This window comes from Cnephaeus nilssonii, assembly GCF_951640355.1.
Source record: "Cnephaeus nilssonii genome assembly, chromosome: 21".
Classification (NCBI taxonomy): Eukaryota; Metazoa; Chordata; class Mammalia; order Chiroptera; family Vespertilionidae; genus Cnephaeus; species Cnephaeus nilssonii.
This window is the reverse complement of record NC_137092.1, coordinates 42,787,892-42,811,735: the sequence shown is the minus strand read 5'-3', so window position 1 is coordinate 42,811,735 and position 23,844 is coordinate 42,787,892. Positions and strand designations below refer to the sequence as shown.

At 59.3% G+C, this 23,844-nt stretch overlaps 1 protein-coding gene across 1 annotated transcript in view; it reads right to left on the bottom strand.

The window, feature by feature from the left end:
* Window positions 1-1,692: 1,692 nt before the first annotated feature.
* Window positions 1,693-23,844, bottom strand: part of RGS5 (regulator of G protein signaling 5) — a 34,545-nt gene continuing 12,393 nt past the window's right edge. Inside the window, exons 2-5 of the mRNA XM_079762210.1 lie at window positions 21,073-21,183; window positions 13,143-13,204; window positions 8,248-8,414; window positions 1,693-6,493 (exon numbers count right to left, since the gene is read on the bottom strand). Coding sequence (XP_079618336.1) covers window positions 6,332-6,493; window positions 8,248-8,414; window positions 13,143-13,204; window positions 21,073-21,183 — 502 coding nt within the window. The 3' untranslated portion in view covers window positions 1,693-6,331. The remainder of the gene's footprint in view (window positions 6,494-8,247; window positions 8,415-13,142; window positions 13,205-21,072; window positions 21,184-23,844) is intronic.

The window sequence follows — 23,844 nt, the reverse complement described above, 5'->3', positions numbered from 1 at the left end:
GAGAGGGGCTGGGCGGGTCCTGGGTGCTCGCGAGCAGGGTGCCGCCATGCATCCCAGCTCTGTTTCCTCTCCGCCCCTCTCTGCTCAGCGTCAGTACACTTGGCAGCACAGAAGCTGTGGTTTCGTTTGCTGTTTAAAAAGCAGTCAAAATAAATAAGGGGGCACCAATCGAGTCAGCCTTGCTTGTTAAAGGCTCCGGGCACCCATTCCTCTTCAAGTGTCTGATGTTTTCCCGGAATCCTGCTTGGAAGCCAGGAGGGTTGGGCCTGCGAGGCAGGTGCCCATGTGGCAGCCAGCAGCCGCCAGGCGCCCCGGAGCTCCTGGACGGGGCCTGGTTTGGAACGTGACTCATTAACACGCACACGCCTGCCCGGCGGCCAGGGAGCCAGGCTGCCCCTCACCAGCGTGGCTTCCTAACGACGCTCCCGCCCCTGCTTTCATCGCGGGAACAGTTGTCACTGAGAAGGTAGGATCTGACCAAAAGGTAGAAAAGCCTGCGATGTGGTCCAGGAATTTGCCCGATGGGGCTGCGTCAGGTGCAGCACGCACTGGAGGCTGTGGGGAGGTATTCAGTTAGGGCATTTGGAAAGAGACTTGTGGGTGCAGTAACCCGAGAGGCTGCTCACTTAGAACATGCAGCGCGGGGAGCTTGAACGGCCAGCTCGTGTGGCGCTGGCCTCGGGCCGCGCTGCATTGAGCCCGTTTGACTGGGGTCCGAGCCCAGCATCCCCATCCGCTGCCCAGTGCACGGCGTCCCTTTGGGCTAGTGGACCGAGCAGCCTGGAGGGTATTGGTCTGACCTCTACGCCTGCTGTGGATTCGCACAGCGGCCTGAGAGCCTCGCTCCTCTGTGGGCGACACTTCCCACTGGAAACTCTCAGAAACGCACCCACGATCATAAAAATAAAGAGGAAAAGAAGAATAAAAGTGACTCAGGGACCCTGCACCATGGCAATGGGTTGAGAGACGCTCAGAGACCAGTCAGACCCTCGGTCTGTCCAGCCACCCGTGTCCACAGTCCTCGTGGTCCTTCCCCCATAGACCTGCTCCCGTCCCGGCTTCTTTCTGCGTAAACTTGCTCTCCCCTCCCCCATCTGCTCTCAGCCCATCCCCTAGTCCCGTGGCCGGCAAACTGCGGCTCGCGAGCCACATGCGGCTCTCTGGCCCCTTGAGTGTGGCTCTTCCACAAAATAACACGGCCTGGGCGAGTCTATTTTGAAGAAGTGGCGCTAGAAGAAGTTTAAGTTTAAAAAATGTGGCTCTCAAAAGAAATTTCCATCGTTGTACTGTTGATACTTGGCTCTGTTGACTAAGGAGTTTGCCGACCACTGGTCTAGTCCATCAGGGCACCGAGCCCAGGGCCACAGGACTGAGCCCCGGCGCGGAGAGGATGGCTGTGTTGTGTCAGCACTGGAGCCATGTGACCGGGGCTCCGGCCGTCCTGGCTGGGAACAGCAGGGCCCCCAGAATCCAAGGGAAAGCAGCCAGTGGCGTGGAGAGAAGGGGGCACGTGGCACGCGCTGCTCCCGCTCTAGTCTGCCTGCTGGGCCCGGGAGGGTGGCCAGGTGGGAGCTGTCCCAGCTGGTGTGGGGCTCGCCCGGCGGAGAAGCACATGACCGGACACGCCATCCACCTGAAGGAGTTTCCCGTAAAGAATGGTCAGGAGTCAGAAAGAACTCGCATGAGGCTGTGGCCTGGGTACATGTTTAATTAACATATGTGATCGCAGTTACAAAGTCATGCGGTGCCTTATTTACCAAAAAGCAGGAGTCACGCGGTACACAGCGTGTTAGACATAAATGAAATCTGACAAATGGGTGTCCAAAACCTTCATTTCCATTGCTCCGCCGCGTCTCCTGACGGTCAGCCGCCAGGTGCGGCGTCTTAAACATTTAGTTCCCTGAATCCCGACCCTGTGACTTAACTGCTCCCAGTTACTTCTGCCCAGGGACAAGCCCCTCAGCGCCCCGCCGCACACGGCCCTGGCGGGTTGGCGCTTTCCGGTCTTGTTACCCGTAGCTGTGCTCAGACCAACTCTGTGACCCGTCTCCTCGGGGGGCGGGCGGACAGGGCGGCCAGGGCGGGGCGGCCGCTCAGGAGAGAAAGCCCAGGCTTATTACGCTGATACGATGCTAAGAGTTTGACTTGTAGCTTCTCTCCTGGAAATGTGGGTGAGTACGACACGGTGAGGTCAGGATAATAGTACCAAGCAGATCTATGGGGGCAGGACCGCCAGGACCCTGAGGACACGGGTGGCTGGACAGACCCGAAAATAGAAAAATGATTTTGCCTCACTCTCTGCCCGTTTCCATTCAAAGCCACGCAGTGTCCTCAGCCGGGAGAGGCTCCGGGTCCGGATGGACAGCCGAGCAGGGAAGCCTCTCCTGGGTGCCTGTCGCCTGCTCGGCCGCAGGACCCACCGTGTGCAGGCGGCTGTGACACAAGGGGCAGCTCCTGACCTGTCTCGTAGGAGCCTTGCCGCAGGCACACGCCCAGCACAACCCGTGTGACGGGGCGTGGAGAGCGACGGCCAGAGAAGGGTCTGCGACCCGTCAGGACACGCGGACCTCACGCCCAGGACCTGCGGGTGGCCTGGGCCTTGGGTGTGGACACCTGGGTGTCAGAGTCCGAGTTCACCCTTTGCTGTCCGGACAGACAAGCCATACGGGGACAGTGGACTCCAGGTCACTTTTCTCTAAGCAAGACGCCCCAGGATTTCGGATGAGGCTCCTCCCCGGCTGAGCTGTGAGTCTTGCAATGCCTTCCGGCTGCCCTGCACCTGGACCTGGACCTCAAGGGGGGTGTCTGCCTTTCAGTCCCCAGGCCAGCGGCTCTTACCTGTCTCCTAGCAATTGTCACCTCCATCGGCCCACACTCACTTCCTCACCACCTCCTTCTCTCCTCCCCTCCTCTTCCCGACCCTCTCTCCCCCGAACCTGCTCCACCCCCAGAAGCAGGGTCAAGGCCTGCTGGAGGCAAGGATTTCCCCGAAAAACCATCAGCCTGTTACGTGACACTCGAATGGCGGAGCTGGTGAGGGCGGGCAGCGTGGCGAAGCCCGACCGGTACTTGTTAGTTTACCCGACTGGCTGGGGGCGGTCTTTCTGGAAGCTCCTGGACGCCTGCTGTTCACTCTCTGGGAAACGATGGTTGGCTCCCTGCTGAAAGGCAGCGTGTGCACAGCGCCCAGCGCAGGCGCGGCTCTGCAGAGGCTCAGGTAGGAGCGTGTCCTCGCGGAGCTCTTTCCCTTTGCTCTACACCTGGACCTGCCTTCAGTGCGCGCCATGCGGAGCGCCGGGCGCACCGGGCTGCGGGGGGCGGGGCTCCTTCCAGACGTCTGAGTGTATTGGTCTGAAGGCAAAGTGATGGCACTGCCTTAGTGAGTTTCGGATTTCTGAAGGGGTCTGTCTGGGAGAAAGAACGTGTGTGGCAATGTGATTGTGTGTGTGTAGGTGTGTGCGCACACATGTATGGGTGTGAGTGTGTGCACATGTGTGTGAGTATATGTGTGACTGAGTGGCGTGTGTGTGTAGTGTATGTGAGTGGTGTGTGCATGTAAGTGAGTGGTATGTGTTGAGTGGTGTGTGAGTGTGTGTGCACATGTGCACACTCACAGGTGCATGTGTGAGTGTATGTGTGCGCATGTGTGTGAGTGTGTGTGCGGTGTGTGTGTGAGTGAGTGGCATGTGTGTGTGTGGTGTGTGTGAGTAGGGTGTTCATATGAACCAGTACTGCTTTAGTAGACAAACATGGAACACAGAATCCACAGTCTGAGTCTTGCTTTGCTCCCCTGACTGCTGTCCGCACCCAGGCCTGCTGGCCGGGCCAGGCCTCCGACCGCTCTCCTTCCCCAGGGGGTGTCCTCGGGGAGGGGTGCAGAGGGCGCAGCCACGAGAAACAGGTGGTGCAGTGTCTTTCCTGGGAAGGTCACCCCAGTTTTGCTAACTGCCCAGAATTAAAAGAATGTATTTTCTTTGTGTTACCATGGAGACTCCTAGTAACAGTTTTTCTTTTTTCTAAGTTTAAAAATACTTCCAAAAGATTTCAAAGACATTTTCTAGGGCAACTTTGATGTGTTTGCAATTTTTATTGGGGGTGTGATATCTGTATTCCTCATTGTATTCATTCAGTGAAGAGCTTCGTGTGTGTGTCTACGGCTTGACATTTTGGATTGTGTGTACATGTATGTACGCATGTCACCGTGTACCTGGAAGGCGTTCCTTTCCCTGTAGCCTCACAGTGCCCTCGGCACTCCTCCCACCTCTGCCTCCAGGGGTCAGCGTGTGCAAGGTGACCCACAAGTCCACACACGGTGAAGGGCGGGGTGTGCGTCCACCGGGGTCCCGCCGGCCACGTCTGTAACGGGGAGCCTGTGGGCAAGCCCTATCATACCTAGTTCATCCTCTGGGCATTTTCAAACATGTGCAGGAGATATCTGAATTCTTAATTACATTTAAAATGTTCTTTAAAATGTCTTGGCGTCCAAGGGAAAATGAGGGCCTAGCTCCTTGGTTGCTGGCTTCGGCTGCGTTAGAAGGTGAAGGGCTGGCGGATTAACGGCAGGGGTGGGCGCGGGGGAGGAGGTGCCCACGTCCCTGAGCGGCCGCCCTGCTGTGCGCTCGCCTTCATGACCGAGGTGTGGCCTGCCCCAACGGTCCAGGGCTGGTGACAGCGTGTCCTTGAAGGGGCTTTCTTGACAAACGTGACCGCTCACCCCACAGGACGGTGCTGGCGGTGGGCCTGCGCCCCGCCCGTGCAGCCGGGCAGCGGACAGAAGGCTCTGGCCGCGAGGCAGCCTTCGAAGTGACAGGACTGGGAGGAACCTCACAGCACCTCCTGCGGCGGATGCGGTGACAAAACCGCTTCACTCTCCGGTTCTGAGGGGACACCTGCTACATGGGCTGCAAACGCGGGAACCAGGAGCGTGGGAACGACACGGGAGGAGAGGAGGGGCGCCCAGCACTAAGCAAGGGGCCCTCCGCGGGACATTCCAGGGTTCTGTTAGCCTTCCCGGCACCTTCTGTTTAACGCACTCACTGGCCTCGCTTGGCCCTCTGGCAGGGTTTGCTGGGACTCTCCCGGCCACGCCGTCAGGTACATAGTGACTTCATCTATCACACCTACTACGCGAAGACAGCCCACGCAAGGCTCACAGCAGCGAGATACAGAATGAAGCGTGACCTCAGCAAGCACACAGGCGGGGGGGGGGGGGGCGGGGGGGCGGGGCTGCGCGCACTGTGGTGGCAATTCACTAACACGGCACAACAGGGAGGGAATGGGGCAGCTAAAGGTTATTATTTTGCAAAGCGCAGGGCACTTTAAAGCTCTCTCTCACTTACAAACCCCACATCAGACCAGTCCACTTTCCAAAGGTAACGGGGTGCTGTCATCGTCATCTACCGAACAGACAGCGACCAGGACGTCAGTCCCTCCAGGGGATGGCATTTCCCGATTTGGCACCCAGCCCTCTGGACGTTGAGGTGAGAAACAGCAGCTGCTTTAGTTTGCATTCCGGTGTTAAAATGTCAGACTTTGACACGTGCACGGATGGGAAACAATGTGGAATGGAATGTTTGGGCCCACACGCCCGAGACAGAGCTGCAGCTGTGACAGAGCCCGTTGCCGATCTCAGGTCATCGATCTCATACAGAATTTGGTGATTTTATGGGGGCGTCTGGGCGGCACGAGGAAGAATCGGTATCGCTTGTGCGCACATAGATGATGTACAAACACAGCCTGTTCCTGATTGTCTCTCTGGCGTATAATCTCTAGCTACACGAAGATGCTCTAAGGGCAAGATCAACATTTTAAGTAACTCGCTTAAGCAATTGATAGTGGCTGCCTCGTAAAACTCTTATCACCTTTTACTCACCAAGGTCAGAAATAATTTGGCGGGTGACGCCCCTGGACCAGAATTCAAACAACAAACAAGACCCGTGACTCTCCCTGCAGCCAGCCTCCCACACCTGTGCTTGCCAGGCCAAGGCGGGGGCGGCCCCTGACCTTCCAGCGCAGGCGCCGCGCTCAGCGCTGCCCACGCTGGTCTGCAGTCCTGGCCTTGGGCAGAACTCCGGGGGCTGACCGGGTTTGGCAGCAGCACGCCCTCAGGATTGATCTGAGCGGAGCTTAGTGCAGAGCGGGGCAGGACGAGGAAACTGGGAAAGAAGCTTTCAGACAATGATGGCCAGAGCGTGTGAGCCGCGTGAGTCAGCGCCTGGGGTCCCCGGTGGGTGTCGGGGAGCAGAGCCTGGAGGGAGGAGAGTCGTCTGCTGGGAACGCGGGGGGTCGTGGAGGAGCAACTCACGGGACGACTCTCATGGCCGCTACACGGCTACTTCATGAACTCCTGATAGAACTCGGAGCGCACGAAGCGGGGCAGCGAATCCTTCTCCATCAGGGCGTGGACCCGCTTCTGGGCCACGTCAAAGCTGCTCAGCGACGGCTCCACCAGGTTCTTCACGGTGATGTCCTTGGTGAAGTGGTCGATATTCACCTGCGGGCAGCAGACAGCCCGTCAGGGCGGGCGGAGAAGGGGATGTCCCCTAAAGAGTGAGGACGATGGCTTCCACTTTCTAGGTCGTGGGAAAGGCCACTCGGGTTAGGAGGCGGCCCGTTAGACACGCATTGGGCGTCAGCCCCGCCGCTGTGCGCCTGCCGCTGAAGCCTCGGGCCCAGCACTCGCCTTTCCTCTGGGGGGGGGGGGGGGGGGAAGGATGTGCGTGTCTGTGTGAAGGTGAAGTGGCTTCTTTAAGGTCACAGAGCTAAGGGGCGTGTTTGAATCCAGGTGTGCCCCCGTCTCGCCTGGAGGCAGGCCGTTTAATGAGCCCTCGGTCCCTAGACGGGGCCACCCTCTGCTTGTGCTGGTAACTCAGCAGGGTCCTATCCATGCTGAAACGCCATGCCCAGGGCCCCCGTTTCCCTGACAACACCCATGTTTGAATAAGGGACGTGAGAATGTTTTCCTGGGGCTCCAGGCACGAGCCCTGGCCTGGATTCCATGAAGAGGAACGGAGTGGTGGGAAGGCAGGTTAGAACTGGGTAGTCCCGGGAAGTAGGGAACTCATGCCCGTGATGACACCATGAAGAGAGACTCATGCTGGCAGGGAAAGTGTGGCCAGCGCCCTGGCCTCCTTGTCACAGGGAGGGAGGCTGAGGGGCAGAGGTGGGGGGGTCTGCAGAGGAGCCCAAGCTAATTTCCACCGCAGCATGGAACCCCGTAATCTCCAGGACTCTCCCTTCTCCCCCTCGACCCACAGGCCCCTACACACCGTGCTCCTCCCTGCAGCTCCCGGTGGGGCTCAGTGTGGGTAGTGAGGTCTATGCTTGGTCCATACATTCAAACATGCACCTCTGAAAAGGATTAGCGATGACTAATTCATAACCAGAGTCTGGAGAACGTATGGAGGGAAGGGTTATCGGGGGAGAGCCCCTCACTTCACCTAGAGAGATGGCTGCCCACCTTCGGGGCTCCTCGGACCATGTGGGGCTGGCTGCCCATCCTGGGAGAGATTCAATCCCCGACTGGATGAAGGGGTGCAATGTGGTAGTAGAGAGAGCTGACCCAGCACCAAGCACAGCTTTGCTGTGGCGTCCTGAGCCCACAGACCCCAAAGCTTCTCTGCAATCAGCACAAACCTGGTCGTTGGTGGCTGATTGATGGAAGCTGGTCTTCCAACTGTCTCATCTGGCCACAGTCTGACCTCCTGGAGCAGGCACCCCGCTGCCACACCGCCCCCCCCCCCCCCCCCAGCATAAATGCATAAACTGCCGATGGGTGCGGACAAAGGGGTGGAGGGGGGAGAGGGGAAAGGAGTTCACATGGGAAGAGAGCAGGGAAGGGGAGGAGAGAAATGGTAGAGGCAGGGACACTCGCTAGGTGTTAATAGTTGGGATACTGATGTGTTTTCACACCCACTGTTTAATGCCATCCTTACGGCCCTGGCCGTTGTCTTCCTCACCCCTTTTAACGAAGGAGGACGCTAGGTTCAGGGGGACCCGGGGGACCCGCTGATTCATTCAAGCTCACACTCGGGTGTCACTGCTGCTGAGTGAGACCACGCTGCTCGGCGCGGTCCAGGCAGGACGAGTTCCTGGCTGCGTGGCCACACTGCTCCGCCTCTGCACCCAGTAGGTGCTCAAGAAAGGTGGCCACTCCCAGTCAGAGTGGCCGTGGGCTGCAGACCGTGTCCTAGGCGTGGCCCTTCCAGGGGAGCCTCACGGACCCCGCTCACCCCCCTCAGGACCCACCTCTTTCGGGGCCTCGGCCTGGATGAATTCTTCATAGATCTTCTTCGCCTTCTCAGCCATCTTGGCCGCGGACGTGGTCTTCTTGAAGTCCTCGCAGGCCATCCAGAACTCCAGGTTCTCCTCACTGAACTCGGACTTCAGGAAGCTTTTGAAGCTGGCGAGTCCATCTACAAGGAAGAAGGTCATGGAGGAAACAGATAAATTTATGTCGTCTGCCTGTCATCTGTCTCACCCATCGTCATCTACCTGTCCGTCACCGTGTCCCGCGGTGTCGCCTAGGCTACCCGTCTCTGTCACTTACGGAGGAGCCTTACCAATGTGAACGCATGTACTTCCCATGATGACCCCGGAGGCCGATGTAATTAATACCCCACTTCCCAGGTGAGGCCAGAGCGGCGCAGTAAGTGCCCTCGGTAACCGGCTGGCAGGTGGCGGAGCTGGGGTGCAGGCCAGGTGCCCGAGTTCCGGAGGCTGACCAGCGTCCGGCACCCGGGACGCTGTGACCTGTGCACGGGCGCTCGCTCACTAGGATTCCGTGGGAAACTGCACGGGGAACTTGGGTTGGCAGTGGCAGTGCCAGCGCGTTGACTACAATCCCTTTTTCTCTTCCCACAGATGACGTTTGCGCAGGTCAGGCGCTATGATGAGCCACTGGGCGAGTAAACAGATGGTCTGCCAGAGGGAGTGGCTGGGATGTGGGGAGGTAGGAAAAGATGAAGAAACACAAAAACATGCAACATGAAGGGGACACCAGGAGGAAGAGGGACAGTGACGGAGCGGCTGCCTGCCTCCGAAGGGGGGGCCTGCGGGTCCCTCCCTGGTCAGGGTGCATGTGGGAGGCAACCGATCCTGTGTCTGAAGGCGGGTGCGAGGGGCGGGGACGTACCACCGAGCAGTGCCCGGGCCAGCAGTCACACATCAGGCTTTAAAACAAGGTGTTAAAGGTACATCCACACGCAAACACGGGCTCTGGGCATGCCTGGGCCCGATGCTTTCATTTGCTGGTTTGTTGCTTGTGTCCTACCCGCCAGCTGTAACCGCCACGCAGCGGGGCAGCAGCCATGGCCAGCGTCTTCATGCTCTCCCTCCTGTGAAGCTGACTGAATCTCTCTCTACAACCAGATCTGAAACAGACATCCTAACAAATCTGCTCAGAGCCCACGTCCGCTTGTTACCTAAGGAAGGCTCCCGAAGCGGGGAGCGGTGCTCGCCTGCACCGACTGTTCCCAACGGCGGGCTCGGTGAATGCGGGCCCTCCCCGGGCGCAGCGGGAGTGACTGTCCCAGGACCTCGGCCCGGTTTTCCCCTCACTTGTCCCCATTAGCCTTCTGCAAGCTCTCAGCTCCAGTTGGGAACTTTTACCTACTGAATTCATTCCCTTTGACCTAATTCCATCTATTTCCCATTCCCTCGAGTGGGTCTCCTCCTTTTTATAGACTCTAACTGCCCCTGCATTGGTCACTGCCCCGCACGGGGATTTATACCCCAGGCTGCAACTCCGTGATGGTTAAACCAGGACAGGTGGGTCCTTTGGTCAATGTATGGTCTGGGTATGTTCTTGGTCTCCGTGTCCTGTGAAGTCCCTGCAACCGCGTCCACCTCTAACGAGCAGGATGGCTCCGTGATAGGGAGCTGGGCCAGGGTACCAGTGACCTGGATTTCAACAGGACACTGGCATGCCACCCCTCCCTGTGCCGACCCTTAAAATCAGCTCCTACTGAACACCTGGGCGCGGGCAGCTGATAAGCAATTTCCTCTGGAAGCCTCGCTGGAAAGACCACTTTAAATCCACCTCACCTTGTGCACCAGGGCAATCAGACGGGCTCCCCCCGCCCTGCCCGTATGGCCTACGTGCTTGCTGTAGCCCAGGGACATGCTGTCACGTCTGTGCGGAGAGGGGCTAGGCCCGCTTCTCTCCTCACCGTTCAAGTCTTCACTGTCTCCTTTTTGTTTGTTTGTTGGTTTTTGTTAATCCTCACCTGAGGATATTTTTCTCAGTGATTTTAGAGAGAGTAGAAGGGAGACAGAGAGAGAGGGAGAAAGATGCGAGAGACACATGATTGGTTGCCTCCCACATGCACCCTGACCAGGGATGGAACCTGCAACTCAGGTACCTGCCCTTGAGAATCGAACCCTCAACCCTTCATTGTAGGGGGCGACTCTCTAACCACTGAGCATACCATCCAGGGCTCCTGTTTCTTAAACAAAGGTGTCCGGTAGTCCCTGTCGGAATGGGAACCTTCGCAGGCACTTTCCAGCTGCCAGGAAGTGCAGGCGGGACAGCCTGCTGAGTTCTCACCCAACCGGCTCTGAGGCCGGAAGACACAGCCTCGGTGAGTCTGCGGCCAATTCCTGCCGTAACTCCAGGTCTCCATCTGCACTCCGAGTTATTCTGCCCCTTTGTAAAAGGGAGAGAGAATTCCAGGCTCCCACACACTGTTCGTCCTGAGGACCGCATCAGGACTCCCAGACGATGCTCGAAGGAATGAGCTGGAAATACCGTGCAGGCCTGGGCGCTGACGTTGCAGCGCGCACTGAACCCCACAATATTGTCTCAAGGATTTCGATAGACGCACTTTAAGCCCAGACTCATGAAATGGCTTTGTGCTCTGTTGGTCTGGGGTGTTTAAAGCTGTTCTTTGCTCATCTGGCTTCTGAGGGTTCTCTGGGGGCCCCTTACGAGGACCCTCTGACGGCCCCTCCCCTCAGCCCCCTCGCACCTTCCCCTCTTTAACCTCTGGCTCATTCCTCTCAGATGCTCTCTGTTAGTCCTGGGAAGTCCTGTGGGTCTGACTTTAACAGACTCCAGAGCAAACGTTTCTATTCTGCAAGCAACACACGTGTCCTCTTTGCCCCTCCCAGCCCCCTGCCCACTGCACACCCAGTAGAGTCCCCTTCCCACATTCCTGACAATTCGCAGGCTGTCCTCTGTGGAGCCTGCACAGCCTCCGGCCACCTCCTCACACCTGGTCAGGCATTGCTGCCTAGGGAGCCCGAGACCCCGCTGGTCCCCTGTGAACCCTGGGCTGGGACGTCCACGACCGTCCCAGAGCCGCCCTAATGAGTGGGCAGCTTTTGACATCCGTGTAAGTGCAGCCCTGCCACAGAACACACACATGCATATCCACTTTCCCCTCCGAGAAGTAGAAAATATCACTGCAGAATTTCCGGCCTCAAGCTCACACCGGTTTGCAAACTGAAAGACTTCAGTCCCTCAACGGATGCTGAGGTGTTAACACGAACTGCCTCACTCACCGTCCCCATCTTTCTCATTCAGTAGCTTCTGTCCCCCAAAGCCTAAAACATGAACTGCCGCCCTCAGCATTTGCATGGCTGAAAGGGACTGTGCATATAATCTACATCCTTCTCCTCAGTGGTTTTGAAAACATGGGAATCGTTCTGCTAATTCTCAGGTTTCTGGACACGAGCAGTAAACACCCAGCCCCAGGGCACTGAGCTCACATGCATCCCTCTGCACCTGCCAGCTGGCCCCTGACCCCGAGCCCCTGCTGAAGACAAGGAGGAAGTCAACTGGTCAACATAAGTGTTTTTCTCTTAGTTGACCTCGTGGAATTTGGGTTCCAGAAGCAACAGAATTCATTTGTCACCCGTTAGGTCACTAGCATTTACTGGACACTTCATAGGTCAGGGCAGGGCACTCTGTTCAGCACAGAATGTAAAAGGAATCAACAGGGATTGAGGACGTCCGGATGGGAAGAGCTGGTGTTTTGCCTTGAGATTCTGAGCCGGAAAGCAGAAACTTTCCCACCCAAACAAGACAAAATGTCCGTGTGCAGTGGAATACACATTGTTTGTTATGTGCTCTGTGCCCATTAGTCATGAAGATCCTGTGAGAAATGGTTTTTTAATCCTCATTTTTGCAAAGCATCAAACTAAATTCATATTCCATTCTTGCGGTAAAGATGGAGAAATATGGGTTCGATATCTTAGGCAGAATAATGATTAGAGTGAGCTATTCAACAAATATTTATTTTCCACATACTGTGCACTTCCTGTTGTAAAATAATGGGGGTCAAAAGGCCAAGTCCTGGCTGCCAATGAGTCTGTAATCTATAGGAGGAGGGGAAGGACTCTAAACGGAATAAAGTAGCAAATGTTGAGCAGAGTCGCCAGCGTTAAGGGGCACAGAAAAGTACAGACAAGTGTCTCTGGGAGCCCAGAGGGAGGCGGGAAGGGAAGGCCCTCGATGAGCTTTGACAGGAGAGGAGGTTTCCACGGGGAAGAGGTGAGGCACGGCAGTGCCCGCAGAGGGCTCGCCGTGGAAAGCCGGCAGGAGGAGCGGCAGTGTGATGGCAGACCAGCCGCAGAGCACCATGGCACGTCCTGAACATTGGAAATGGCACTCGATACCGTCAGCCTTGGGAATGCTCAGGATATGGGTCAGGGCAGTGTGCCACGTGGACTGGCGTGGCCTGGGCAGGAGTTCTCGCTGACACCTTAGTCCTGCCTCGAATGAAGCTCTGAAAGGCATGCTGCTGGGGGAAGCCAGGCTGGGCCATCACACCCAGGCCAGAGGGTCACAGAACACTGGCAGCCCCACAGCCCAGTGGCGCTTACACGGCTCTCTCAGTCCTTATCAGCCCACCGCGAGGCTCAGCCGGCAAGGGCGGGCTTCCACTCCTGACGAACGTACTAAGGGGCACACGGCGAGGACACGTGCACACAGGACAGTGGACGTGCCATGAGCCGTAAGCTGGCTCTCAGGACGCTCACCCTCCCGTTCTCACCACACCCCCGGGGCACCTTCCCTTGTTGAGGGCGCTTTGGAAATTTTAAGAAATGACCACGTTATGGGAAAGGACCCGGCCACGAGCGGCGTCCCCTCCTCCGTCCCTCCGCCGCTCTTGTCAAACCCAAGACAAGGGTGGACTCACAGCTGCTCTGCAGGAGCTTGTCCAGCGAGCCGCGCCACTGCAGGGCCTCCTCGGGCGACGGCCTGCGTCAGGGAGGAGACAGAACGAGGCGACAGCGTTAGTGGGTTACCCAGACACCAGCAGCCACGGCCCATCCTCAGCCCGAGGGGCCAGAGCTGTCTTCCTGCCCACGATGGTTTGATGAGGGGCTGCCTTCAGCATCTATGTGTACACGAGCACCTCTTTTTGGACAAGTGGGTTAGGTCTGTCCCTTCTTAGACGCGGAGTCTATTCGTCATGGAGCTGTGTGGTGGTTCTCGTACATTCACAAAAGTGTTTTTCCTAAACGTAACAATGACAGCCTGGGTCCACGCAGGGATGAGCCCACGTTCTCGTCTCAGTGCCCGCCGCCACCTGGCTTGGTCCGCGAAGGGCACGGCCGCCACACGCCCGGCCGCCGCCACCTCCTCCCTAACTGTGCCTCTGCAAGATGGAACGTCCCTGTGGCGAGTCCACATTGTAGAACTCTGGGTGCGTCTTCCCTGCCCAGTTAGGACAGGCTGGTGACTTGGGCAGGGCCCCTCTTTCTGTGGAGAGTGTGGTTCCCACGAGAGCAGGAGCGGCACAGCCCTCCCGGCGGACGCCTCAGAGACCAGCCAGTGCCTGACTTCCCCGCAGGTGGACCCGGTCAGGCTGGGCTGGCTGGGGCCTCCTGGCTGTGACCTCCTGGCTGTGACCTCCTGGCTGGGGCCTCCTGGCTATGACCTCCTGGCTGGGACCTGGCTGGGTTTCCTGGCTGTGACCTCCTGGCTGGGGTCTCCTGGCTGGGACCTCCTGGCTGGGACCTCCTGGCTGGGGTCTCCTGGCTGGGACCTCCTGGCTGGGGTCTCCTGGCTGGGACCTCCTGGCTGGGGTCTCCTGGCTGGGACCTCCTGGCTGGGGTCTCCTGGCTGGGACCTCCTGGCTGGGGTCTCCTGGCTGGGACCTCCTGGCTGGGGTCTCCTGGCTGGGACCTGGCTGGCTGGGACCTCCTGGCTGGGGTCCCCTGGCTGGGACCTCCTGGCTGGGGTCTCCTGGCTGGGACCTCCTGGCTGGGGTCTCCTGGCTGGGACCTCCTGGCTGGGGTCTCCTGGCTGGGACCTCCTGGCTGGGGTCTCCTGGCTGGGACCTGGCTGGGGTCTCCTGGCTGGGACCTGGCTGGGTTTCCTGGCTGTGACCTCCTGGCTGGGGTCTCCTGGCTGGGACCTCCTGGCTGGGGTCTCCTGGCTGGGACCTCCTGGCTGGGGTCTCCTGGCTGGGACCTCCTGGCTGGGGTCTCCTGGCTGGGACCTCCTGGCTGGGGTCTCCTGGCTGGGACCTCCTGGCTGGGGTCTCCTGGCTGGGACCTGGCTGGCTGGGACCTCCTGGCTGGGGTCCCCTGGCTGGGACCTCCTGGCTGGGGTCTCCTGGCTGGGACCTCCTGGCTGGGGTCTCCTGGCTGGGACCTCCTGGCTGGGGTCTCCTGGCTGGGACCTCCTGGCTGGGGTCTCCTGGCTGGGACCTGGCTGGGGTCTCCTGGCTGGGACCTGGCTGGGTTTCCTGGCTGTGACCTCCTGGCTGGGGTCTCCTGGCTGGGACCTCCTGGCTGGGGTCTCCTGGCTGGGACCTCCTGGCTGGGGTCTCCTGGCTGGGACCTCCTGGCTGGGGTCTCCTGGCTGGGACCTCCTGGCTGGGGTCTCCTGGCTGGGACCTCCTGGCTGGGGTCTCCTGGCTGGGACCTCCTGGCTGGGGTCTCCTGGCTGGGACCTGGCTGGGACCTCCTGGCTGGGGCCTCCTGGCTGGGGTCTCCTGGCTGGGGTCCCCTGGCTGGGACCTCCTGGCTGGGGTCTCCTGGCTGGGACCTCCTGGCTGGGGTCTCCTGGCTGGGACCTGGCTGGGACCTCCTGGCTGGGACCTCCTGGCTGGGGTCTCCTGGTTGGGGTCTCCTGGCTGGGACCTCCTGGACTCACCTGCTCTAAGGCTCAGCTTACAATGTGACTTCCTCATCATCACATCAAGGCAGACTAACCCGGCCTTCATTGGAACAGTAAAGCCAGTCACAGGCATTTTTCCTCAATCGGAGTTTCCCTAGCTCTCAGGTACCTGTTGCTCAGACAGTCAGGAACCCTCCCGCTTCTGGTTTGTACACAGTGCCTCGGTCAGGGCTCTGATTGTCAGACCGGCCGGGGCTGCCCAGAGGCGTGCTGCCCCTCCTGCGCTGCTGGGCTCACACCTGGCCCCCATTCTGCTGGGAGTGAGGTGGCCGTGGAGTTTGGAGCGAAAGTGCAAGAATAACTTGTTCACGTCTCGCTGCCTCCGGCAGAACATGTACAAATTTGGAGTCACAATTCTGTGACTTTACATAGAGTTTTAAGTTTTTGCTATTGGGAGTAGCAATCCTGGTGAAATGCCGTTAGGGCAGTGATGGGCAACCTTTTGAGCTCGGTGTGTCAAACTTCGCCAAAAAACTGAGCATAACTCGGGTAGTGTGTCACTTTGAGGAAAAAACATTATTTCGCAAATGTTTCATCCTCAGGAGCAGCAAATGTTTCATCCTCAGCGACCACGTGTCATCAGAAATGGCTACGCGTGTCAGTGCTGACACGCGTGTCATAGGTTCGCCATCACTGCGTTAGGGGTTTCCTCTTTTTTCCTGGCAAGAAGCGTAGGTATCATAGATTAGAAAGCAGTGCTCCTTCCTGGGAATTCAATTCTGCACGCGAACCCCCTTCCCGCCCCGGGTGCCAGAGCACAGGAGGGGACGGGACAGGAAGCGGGGTTACCAGAGTGTCCCTTTATTTTTCTGCCTTGTTTTTTTTCTACCCAGAAAAGGACCTGGTTCTAGTGGCCCTGAACCCTCCTGGCTCTCTGTGCTCCCCCGCCCCCCCCCACCCCCCCCCAAGAACCTGTTCTGTTCTGCTTAATTTCACGCCGACATTTCTGACCGAGGTTTCCACACCTTCCCTCCCTCCACGTGGGTGAGGTTTTGCATATTCTAGACGCCCCCGAGCCCCCGTGGACATGAAACCACTGGATGAAAGGAACAGGCCTGCTTCACACCGGAACCTCCCTGATCATATGAATATTCTCGTGAAGCGACATCACCTCCCCTGTCCTTGTCCGTGTGATTAAATGCTTGTAAAGGACATGTGCACAGCCCACTCGGGGGCTGGGTTAGTGTGAACTGATCTGAGGACACAGCCAAGCAGGACGCACACCCGCAGCACGAAGCCCAGGCTGGGAGGGAACGCAGGTTCGTCCTGCCCGGTTCTCAGAATCTGCGGCCTCGTTAAGTCTGACTTCTTCGGAAGCGAGATGGATGCAGCTCCAATGACGACTAAGGGTGCTGGTGTGCAAGGCTGTGGTTGACGGCAGAGCTGCCTGCAGGTGTGGGGCGGAGGGCCGGTCGCAGTGAAAGAAACAGGCGTGAGAACCAAGTGGCCGGGCGAAGGCCACGCTGTGCTCACGGGTCTGACAGGCAGGTGCCGCTGCCCATCCTGAGACCCCCCCCCCGCCCGACCCCCGGGTGTCTGCAGCACTAGCCTGGCCCCGGCCACTAGGACATAAATGAACAGGGTTCTGTTTGCCCACAGGGAGTCTGGGCGAAGAAAGCCACAGACAACCCAGAACTCCGATAGGAAGAATGTTAGCCCAGAAGATCCTACAGCTCTGCATGGACGAGGTGGGGCCCAGGGAGTCCTTCCTCCTCTCTGAGCACCAGGGTTCCTCTCTGTGTTTTCAAATTCAGTCCCTACTGGCCTAAACCCTTCTGGCGATGTGCCCACAGGCTCCTGCCCTCGACAAGGAAAGGACCTCAGGTCACTCGCTGGCACTGGGCAGCGCTCGCTCTGCTCTCACGTGTCCCCGCAGAGCGGGCTGCGCAGGACTGGTCTCCAGCCCGTGATCAGTGACCGAGCCACCCCAGAGCCGGCGGTGACCGGCACCGAGAACGGGGCACAGGTAAAAGCACCTGCCACTGTGGATGTCAACCTGGCCGGCACAGTGTGCGGACGGACACACTCCAGACCTGTCCACGGGCTGCGCGGCCTCTGTGCGTGGGCTCCGTCTGGAGCAGTGGTTCTCAACCTTCCTAATGCCGCGACCCTTTAATACAGCTCCTCATGTGGTGGTGACCCCCAACCATAAAATTACTTTCGTTGCTACTTCATAACTGTAATTTTGCTCCTGTTATGAATCATAATGTAAATATCTGTGTTTTCCGATGGTCTTAGGCGACCCTGCTAGCGGTTCTCAACCTGTGGGTCGCGAAAATTACAGTTATGAAGTAGCAATGAAAATAATTTTATGGTTGGGGGTCACCACCACATGAGGAACTGTATTAAAGGGTCGCGGCATTAGGAAGGTTGAGAACCACTGGTCTAGAGTTACTAAGCAGGAAAACAACAACCCGAGAAACGGAGTTAACAACCGGTGACCCGGCAGGGAGAAAAGGAGCCTGGAGAGTATAAGCTAAACGGTAAGATGGTCACACCCCTCTGAGCAGGTCCCGCTGACGCTGTAAGCCACGATGAGAGATAAGCGTGACTGCAAACTGCATCATGCGGTTTTTAATCTGAGGGCTGTTCATGGTGAGGACCCGCGGCCGACGCCCAGGGATGCTCCAGGAGACAGCGGGCGGGAGTGGGGCCTCGGAGGAAGAGAAGTGGGGTCCCGGGGAGCCAGTGAAGGAGTGGTGCTAAGGTGGCCGACAGCGGGCAGAGTCAAATGCTGGGGGGCGGGGAGAGCAGCGGGTGCGGTCTTCGAGCCGCAGTCTCAGTGGGTGACTTTACACCTGACGAGAAGGAGTAGAGGAGAGGCTAGAACAGCGACTTTCCAGGCCCAGAGGCGCCCAAGAGAAGAGAGAACGGGCCGGCGCGGAGGGCAGAGGGGCGGAGGGCATTGTTCAGATGGACGGGCACCTGTCCCAGTGGGAGGGCCCAGGGGGACAGAGCGATTGGCCATTCTGGACCAGGCAGGGGAGCCAGCTTGGGGGTCAGGACAAAGGCAACTTTTTTCTATTTTTTTTTCCATGATTCAATATTTTTTTTCCTAATGAGAATAAAGATATATCCAAAAAATAGAAAATGCTTGTTTAAAAAAGGATTGCTTTTTTTTAATAGATGAAGGGGTTAAAAATAGCTTCAGGTTTATTTTAGCCTCTAAGGTTTATTTCTTCTCTGGGAGAAGAACATGAGTGAAAACAATACAGAGAAATGTTACAGTGGGGGCAGAGGTCGCGGGAGGACACAGAGCAGTCCTGTCCCGTTAGCTGGGAATGCGCCCCCTATGAGATGGGGGGAGGGGGGGTGGGGCTGGGAGCTCAGTGGGAACGGTCTCCGGGGACATGACAAATTTTCCAAAGCAATTCCCACTTCTGCAAAAAGAAGGGTGGGAAGACAGGAAAACAAAGCCTCAGGTTTTCTTCTGAGGCTGCTTCTGCCTGAGCCCTGTGCACCGAGCGATTCAGTGTCTGCGGACGCTAAAGCAGAACATGGAGGCGGGACTGTGGTCCTCGGCTTACTTTAAAACTAGAGGCCCGGGGCATGAAAACTCATGCACTGGAGGGGGGTCCCTCAGCCTGGCCTGCCCCCCTCACAGTCTGGGAGCCCTCAGGGGCGGGAGGCGACCCAGCAATCAGGGGAAGGCGACACCCCCATCACACCTCTGCTGCTGCCACTGGCGGCAGCTCAAGCCTCAGCCAGCCCTGGTTGCTTGGGCCTTGGGTGGCCCTGGGGGGCTGAGGGGCTGGGGGAATGGGCGCCGCCATCTTGTGGCTATTGGCGCCGCCATCTTTGAGGGCGTGGCATTCAATTAGCATATTCCCTCCTTATTGGCTGTGGGCACCGCCATCTTTGCGATGGCATGAGGGTCAATTAGCATATTCCCTATTTATTAGATAGGATGAATTCCAGAGATCAGTGAGCACCATGTCACTCGCTTCAAAACACTCTCTGGCCCCAGCTGGTGTGGCTCAGTGGATAGAGCATCGGGCTGCAGACCAATGGGTCTGGGTTCCATTCTAGTCAAAGGCAGGTGCGTCAGTTGCAGGCTCCTCCCCGGCCCAGGACCTGGTTGGGGCGTGTGCAGGAGGCAGCCAGTCGATGTGTCTCTCTTGCATCGATGTTTCTCTCTCTCTTTCCCTCTCTCTAAAAATCCATGGGAAAATATCCTCGGGTGAGGATTAACAACAACAACAAACAAACCAGACTCCCTGACCAGTTGCTGCTGTGGAACGTGGGGCTCACGCTGCACACGGAACCAGCACCCCTTCCTATGAGCAGGAGACAGCCCCCTACCCCCCATCTCTGCCCCCCCCCCCCCCCCCCCCGCCGCGGCTGGGAGCGGAGGTAATGAGCGCAGGAGAAGGGAAACACCACGCAGGTGAGGGAGGATGGAAAGGAAGGACCTGTCTGCCTCCCCACCAGGCCAGCTGTGTTCAGTCCAAGGTCATCTGAACAAAGAAAAGCTGGGAGAACTGATAAAGATGAAAAGAAAGGGCGGTTACAGGGAGTCCTTTACTTGTATACACGTCTGCGATGCCTCCAGTGTCCGGGTGGAGGAGTGACGGGCTTTGAGTCCCTCTGGCTTACCTCCTCCGGGCTCACCTCCCCACGCCTCCCTCTGGGCGCTCAGAGGGAAGGCGCTGGGTGTCCTGGCAGGACAGGCTGCAGCCGCGCGAGGCCAGCGCGTGAATGCTGTCCCGCTGAGCTACTGAGGGGCCAGTGCCGGGGAGCCGGCGTCCCCGCCAAGATGCCTGTGTCTGCAGACTGTTGTGTCCCCCTAACCGAGGCGTGTGTGGGAGGTGGGGGCAGGAGGCCGCCTGCAGAAGCCCAGGCGGGGACACTGGGTTCGGGCGGGGAGACTGCGCACTGTGCGTTACATGGAGAGCTGGCCCGGCGCACGCCTCCAGCAGGGAGCAGTCTCTGCCCCCCAGCTGTGCCTGGCACTGGCTGCCCCCCCGCTGGGCCTGGCACTGGCTGCCCCCGCTGGGCCTGGCACTGGCTGCCCCCCGCTGGGCCTGGCACTGGCTGCCCCCGCTGGGCCTGGCACTGGCTCCCCCCGCTGGGCCTGGCACTGGCTCCCCCCGCTGGGCCTGGCACTGGCTGCCCCCCCGCTGGGCCTGGCACTGGCTGCCCCCCCGCTGGGCCTGGCACTGGCTGCCCCCCCGCTGGGCCTGGCACTGGCTCCCCCCGCTGGGCCTGGCACTGTCTGCCCCCCCGCTGGGCCTGGCACTGGCTGCCCCCGCTGGGCCTGGCACTGTCTGCCCCCCCGCTGGGCCTGGCACTGTCTGCCCCCCCGCTGGGCCTGGCACTGGCTGCCCCCGCTGGGCCTGGCACTGGCTCCCCCCGCTGGGCCTGGCACTGGCTCCCCCCGCTGGGCCTGGCACTGGCTGCCCCCGCTGGGCCTGGCACTGGCTGCCCCCTCCCTGGGCCTGGCACTGGCTGCCCCCCGCTGGGCCTGGCACTGGCTGCCCCCTCCCTGGGCCTGGCACTGGCTGCCCCTCCCTGGGCCTGGCACTGGCTCCCCCCGCTGGGCCTGGCACTGGCTGCCCCCCCGCTGGGCCTGGCACTGGCTTGGAGAAGAAACTAAGAGGCTACAGTTGTCTGTCTGGCCGGAGCCTCTTCCTCAGGGGGAGCCCTGGCGTCTCCCTGGAGGGCAGCAGCAGGTGGGCGCCAGGGCCCAGCAGTAACTGGTCAGAGAGGGTCACCTGCCCCTGGCGGCTGGAGAGCCGGTGACGAGGCGGCGGCTCCTGCTCTATGTAGGGCATGGTCTGTCTCCCCACAAGGTCCGAGGTTTGTAACCATCCTGCCACACGCAGACGCACTCCGGCTCAGGCGGCCCAGAGAGGCGCCAGCGAGTGCCGGGCCTGCGGTGAGGCGGGGAGCACGCAGCCGCCCTGCGGGGCGCGGCGGGGACCCACACCAGGACTCACTTCTGGGTCTTGGCTGGCTTCTCCGGCTTCTCGTTGTAGGGAATGACCAGGTCGGCAGCCGGGTCTGGCTTCTGCAGGAGCGTCCCCAACTTGATCTTAATCTCCTTGGCCCTGAGAGGAGAGACAGAGGCTGAGAACGGCCACGGACCGACAAGGACGCTGCTTTCTGTGTCGGAAACACAGTGAACAAAGCCCCCCCCCCCCCCCCCCGCACCCCACTGCTGTGGCGGGAGGGACACTGCAGACTCTGGGCCCAGCGCTCTGGCTAACCTTCGCGCTCACACTGCCCTCCCTGCTTATGCGCTCTCACCCTGACCTTGTCTGTGTATGTATCTTTCATGCTACACATGGCGGGTCCTGGAGCGTTATTCCCATCTACAGGTGAAGAGACTGAGGACTTTAAATAGCTCACTCCGAGGCCAGCAGTGAGGGATGGAGGAGGCGCGCTGTCGGCCTCGGGCGCACAGACGCCCAGTGTTGAGGGGTCTGCCCAGCGCTGAGGGGTCCGCCCGGCCCTGCCATGAATTAGAAGCGTAACTTTTGAAAAGATAATCACGTTTCGCTCAGAGCTCAGTTCCTTCCTCTGTAAGATGAGTCAGTACAGGCGTGTTCTTCAGCCACTGCAGCTGCAGACACGTACACGACCCGCCGGCCGGGCGCCTGTCTGCCACGGGGGCCGTTCACCGGGCTGGCTTCCCAGCCCTCGCCGTGCTCCCAAGGGCCGTCGCAGTGTCCTCCGCACAGTGAGCCCACGGGCGGCCCTCCGTGCACCCGGCCCTCCACGCCCACGCGGGGGTGGGTCTGTGGTCGGGGTCTGGGCTCGGCTCCAACCGTGTTCATGCCCAGTCTCCAAACAGACCTGCTAAGTTGTCCGTTGTTTTATCACGAGTCTGAGCTCAAAAAGGCACCCAGCAAATCTTGGACATTGACCCGCGAGACAGGCGTGTGCACTGTCCCGCCGCCGGGCCTCAGCTGCCGGTGGTGGAGTTAGAGTATTGCAGGGCGGCGACTGATTTATGTGTCTGTTTTCCCAGCTGACGGGGAAACTGAGTCTTAAATACCTTTACTTCCTCTGCGTAGAGCCGTGCTTGGTAACATAATCAACAGACAAAAATATTTGCCCAAGTGAACTAAAAATATCTCACTTCTGTTGCTCACAACCCACTCGCATTTATCTCCCGGTCGAGGCCCATCATAACCAAAGTCTTAAAGGGCCGGACGGGCCTGTGCTGTGGCCAGAGAGGCTTAGTCATGTGAACACTCCTCACCCGTTCCCACGGAGATGGCATGAGGCCGGGTGAGGAGCACAATGCACAAGGTCAGCGGTTACGGATGATCAGGAGAGAAAGATAAGGAAATCCAGTGTAATTTACAAAACCTCCATGACACTGAATCGGGACCCGTGGCCCCCACACCGTCTTTCCCTTTCAGTTCTTCCTGCTCTGTGCTGCCCCGGGGCCTTCTCATGGCCGAAGCCGAGGGGCCCACACTGCAGCCACCAAGCCTCAGGGCTGTAGGCAGACCCCGGGCCGCTTTGATTTCAGGCTCTGTGTGCGGCTTAAACGAGCCGGTCCGCATTTTTCTCTGCCCAGCAGCTGGGACTGAACACCCAGCCCATCCTCACAGAAGTCCCAGCGCACAGGAGGCCCCGAGCCCGGAGCCCACCCCACTCAGCAGCTGCTTCTGTCGCTCCAGCTGCAGCCGGGCTCCAACCAGACTCAGCCACGTGCGCACGTCAACACCAAGTTCAAGCAACCGGAAAAGCCCCAGCACTAAGGATGACACCACCACTCCCATGTTGCACCTCTGGAGAGGAGCGTCGCCACGTTTGACATTTATCTAAGACAAGCAACATTTGTGCCACGCCGCGGGCCAGCGTGCAGGGCAGCCCGGCCACGGCGCCCACCTCTGGGAGAACTCCCTCCGCCCCCTCCCCGGCCCCTCCCCGGCCCACCCCGGCCCCACCCCGGCCCCAGCACAGGTGCACCTGTTTTCACATCCAGCCTCAACCGGAGTTCACTCTCCAGCGTTTAAAGAATGATCCACTACTGAACACGTCCCGTAGGCTTGGCCTCGGTGGGCTGGTCCTTCGGGTTTTCATTTTGCTTTTCCCCTCTGTTCTGTTTCTCCTCTCTCTCTCTCTCTCTCTCTCTCTCTCTCTCTCTCTCTCTCTCTCTCTCTCTCTCATGCTCCCTTTGAGCCGATGGCGTTTGTAAGGGGCAGAGGGATATGTGTGCTCCTGCTGCGAAGGGAAGGTGGTGAGACTCTGGAGCAGGGCTTGCTCGGTCGCTGCGCAGTCAACGAGGACGGCACGGGGCTGCGTGCCTCCCAGGAGCCCAGCGTCCACTGAGGCTGCAGCTCTCACCCGGCTCAGGCTTCCCCGGGGCCTGTCCGCAGGCAGCGGAGCACCGGGCGGCCTCAGGATCCCCAGCGGAGTCAGGGCCTTCTCAGAGGAGGCAAAGCCGGAGCAGCAGGGGGCTGGGGCAGGAGGGGTGGGCCCTCGGGCAGGGGAGAGGCCATGCCTGAGGGTGGGAGGGATGCAGGAGTGAATCCGTGTTGTCCTCTGCTGCCGAAGGGGTGGGACGGGGACCCGTGAGTACCAGGCTACAGAAGGCTGGTTGGAAACTGCCGACCGCTGCCTTCAACGTCTGCGTCCACCAAGAGGCTCCACCTCCACCTGCTCCAGGTTTTCCGGGGTCACTTCCAGGATGCCATGTCCTTCAGAACAGTGTCTGTGCATGGTGGTGACATGACAAGATGGCCCCAACCTTT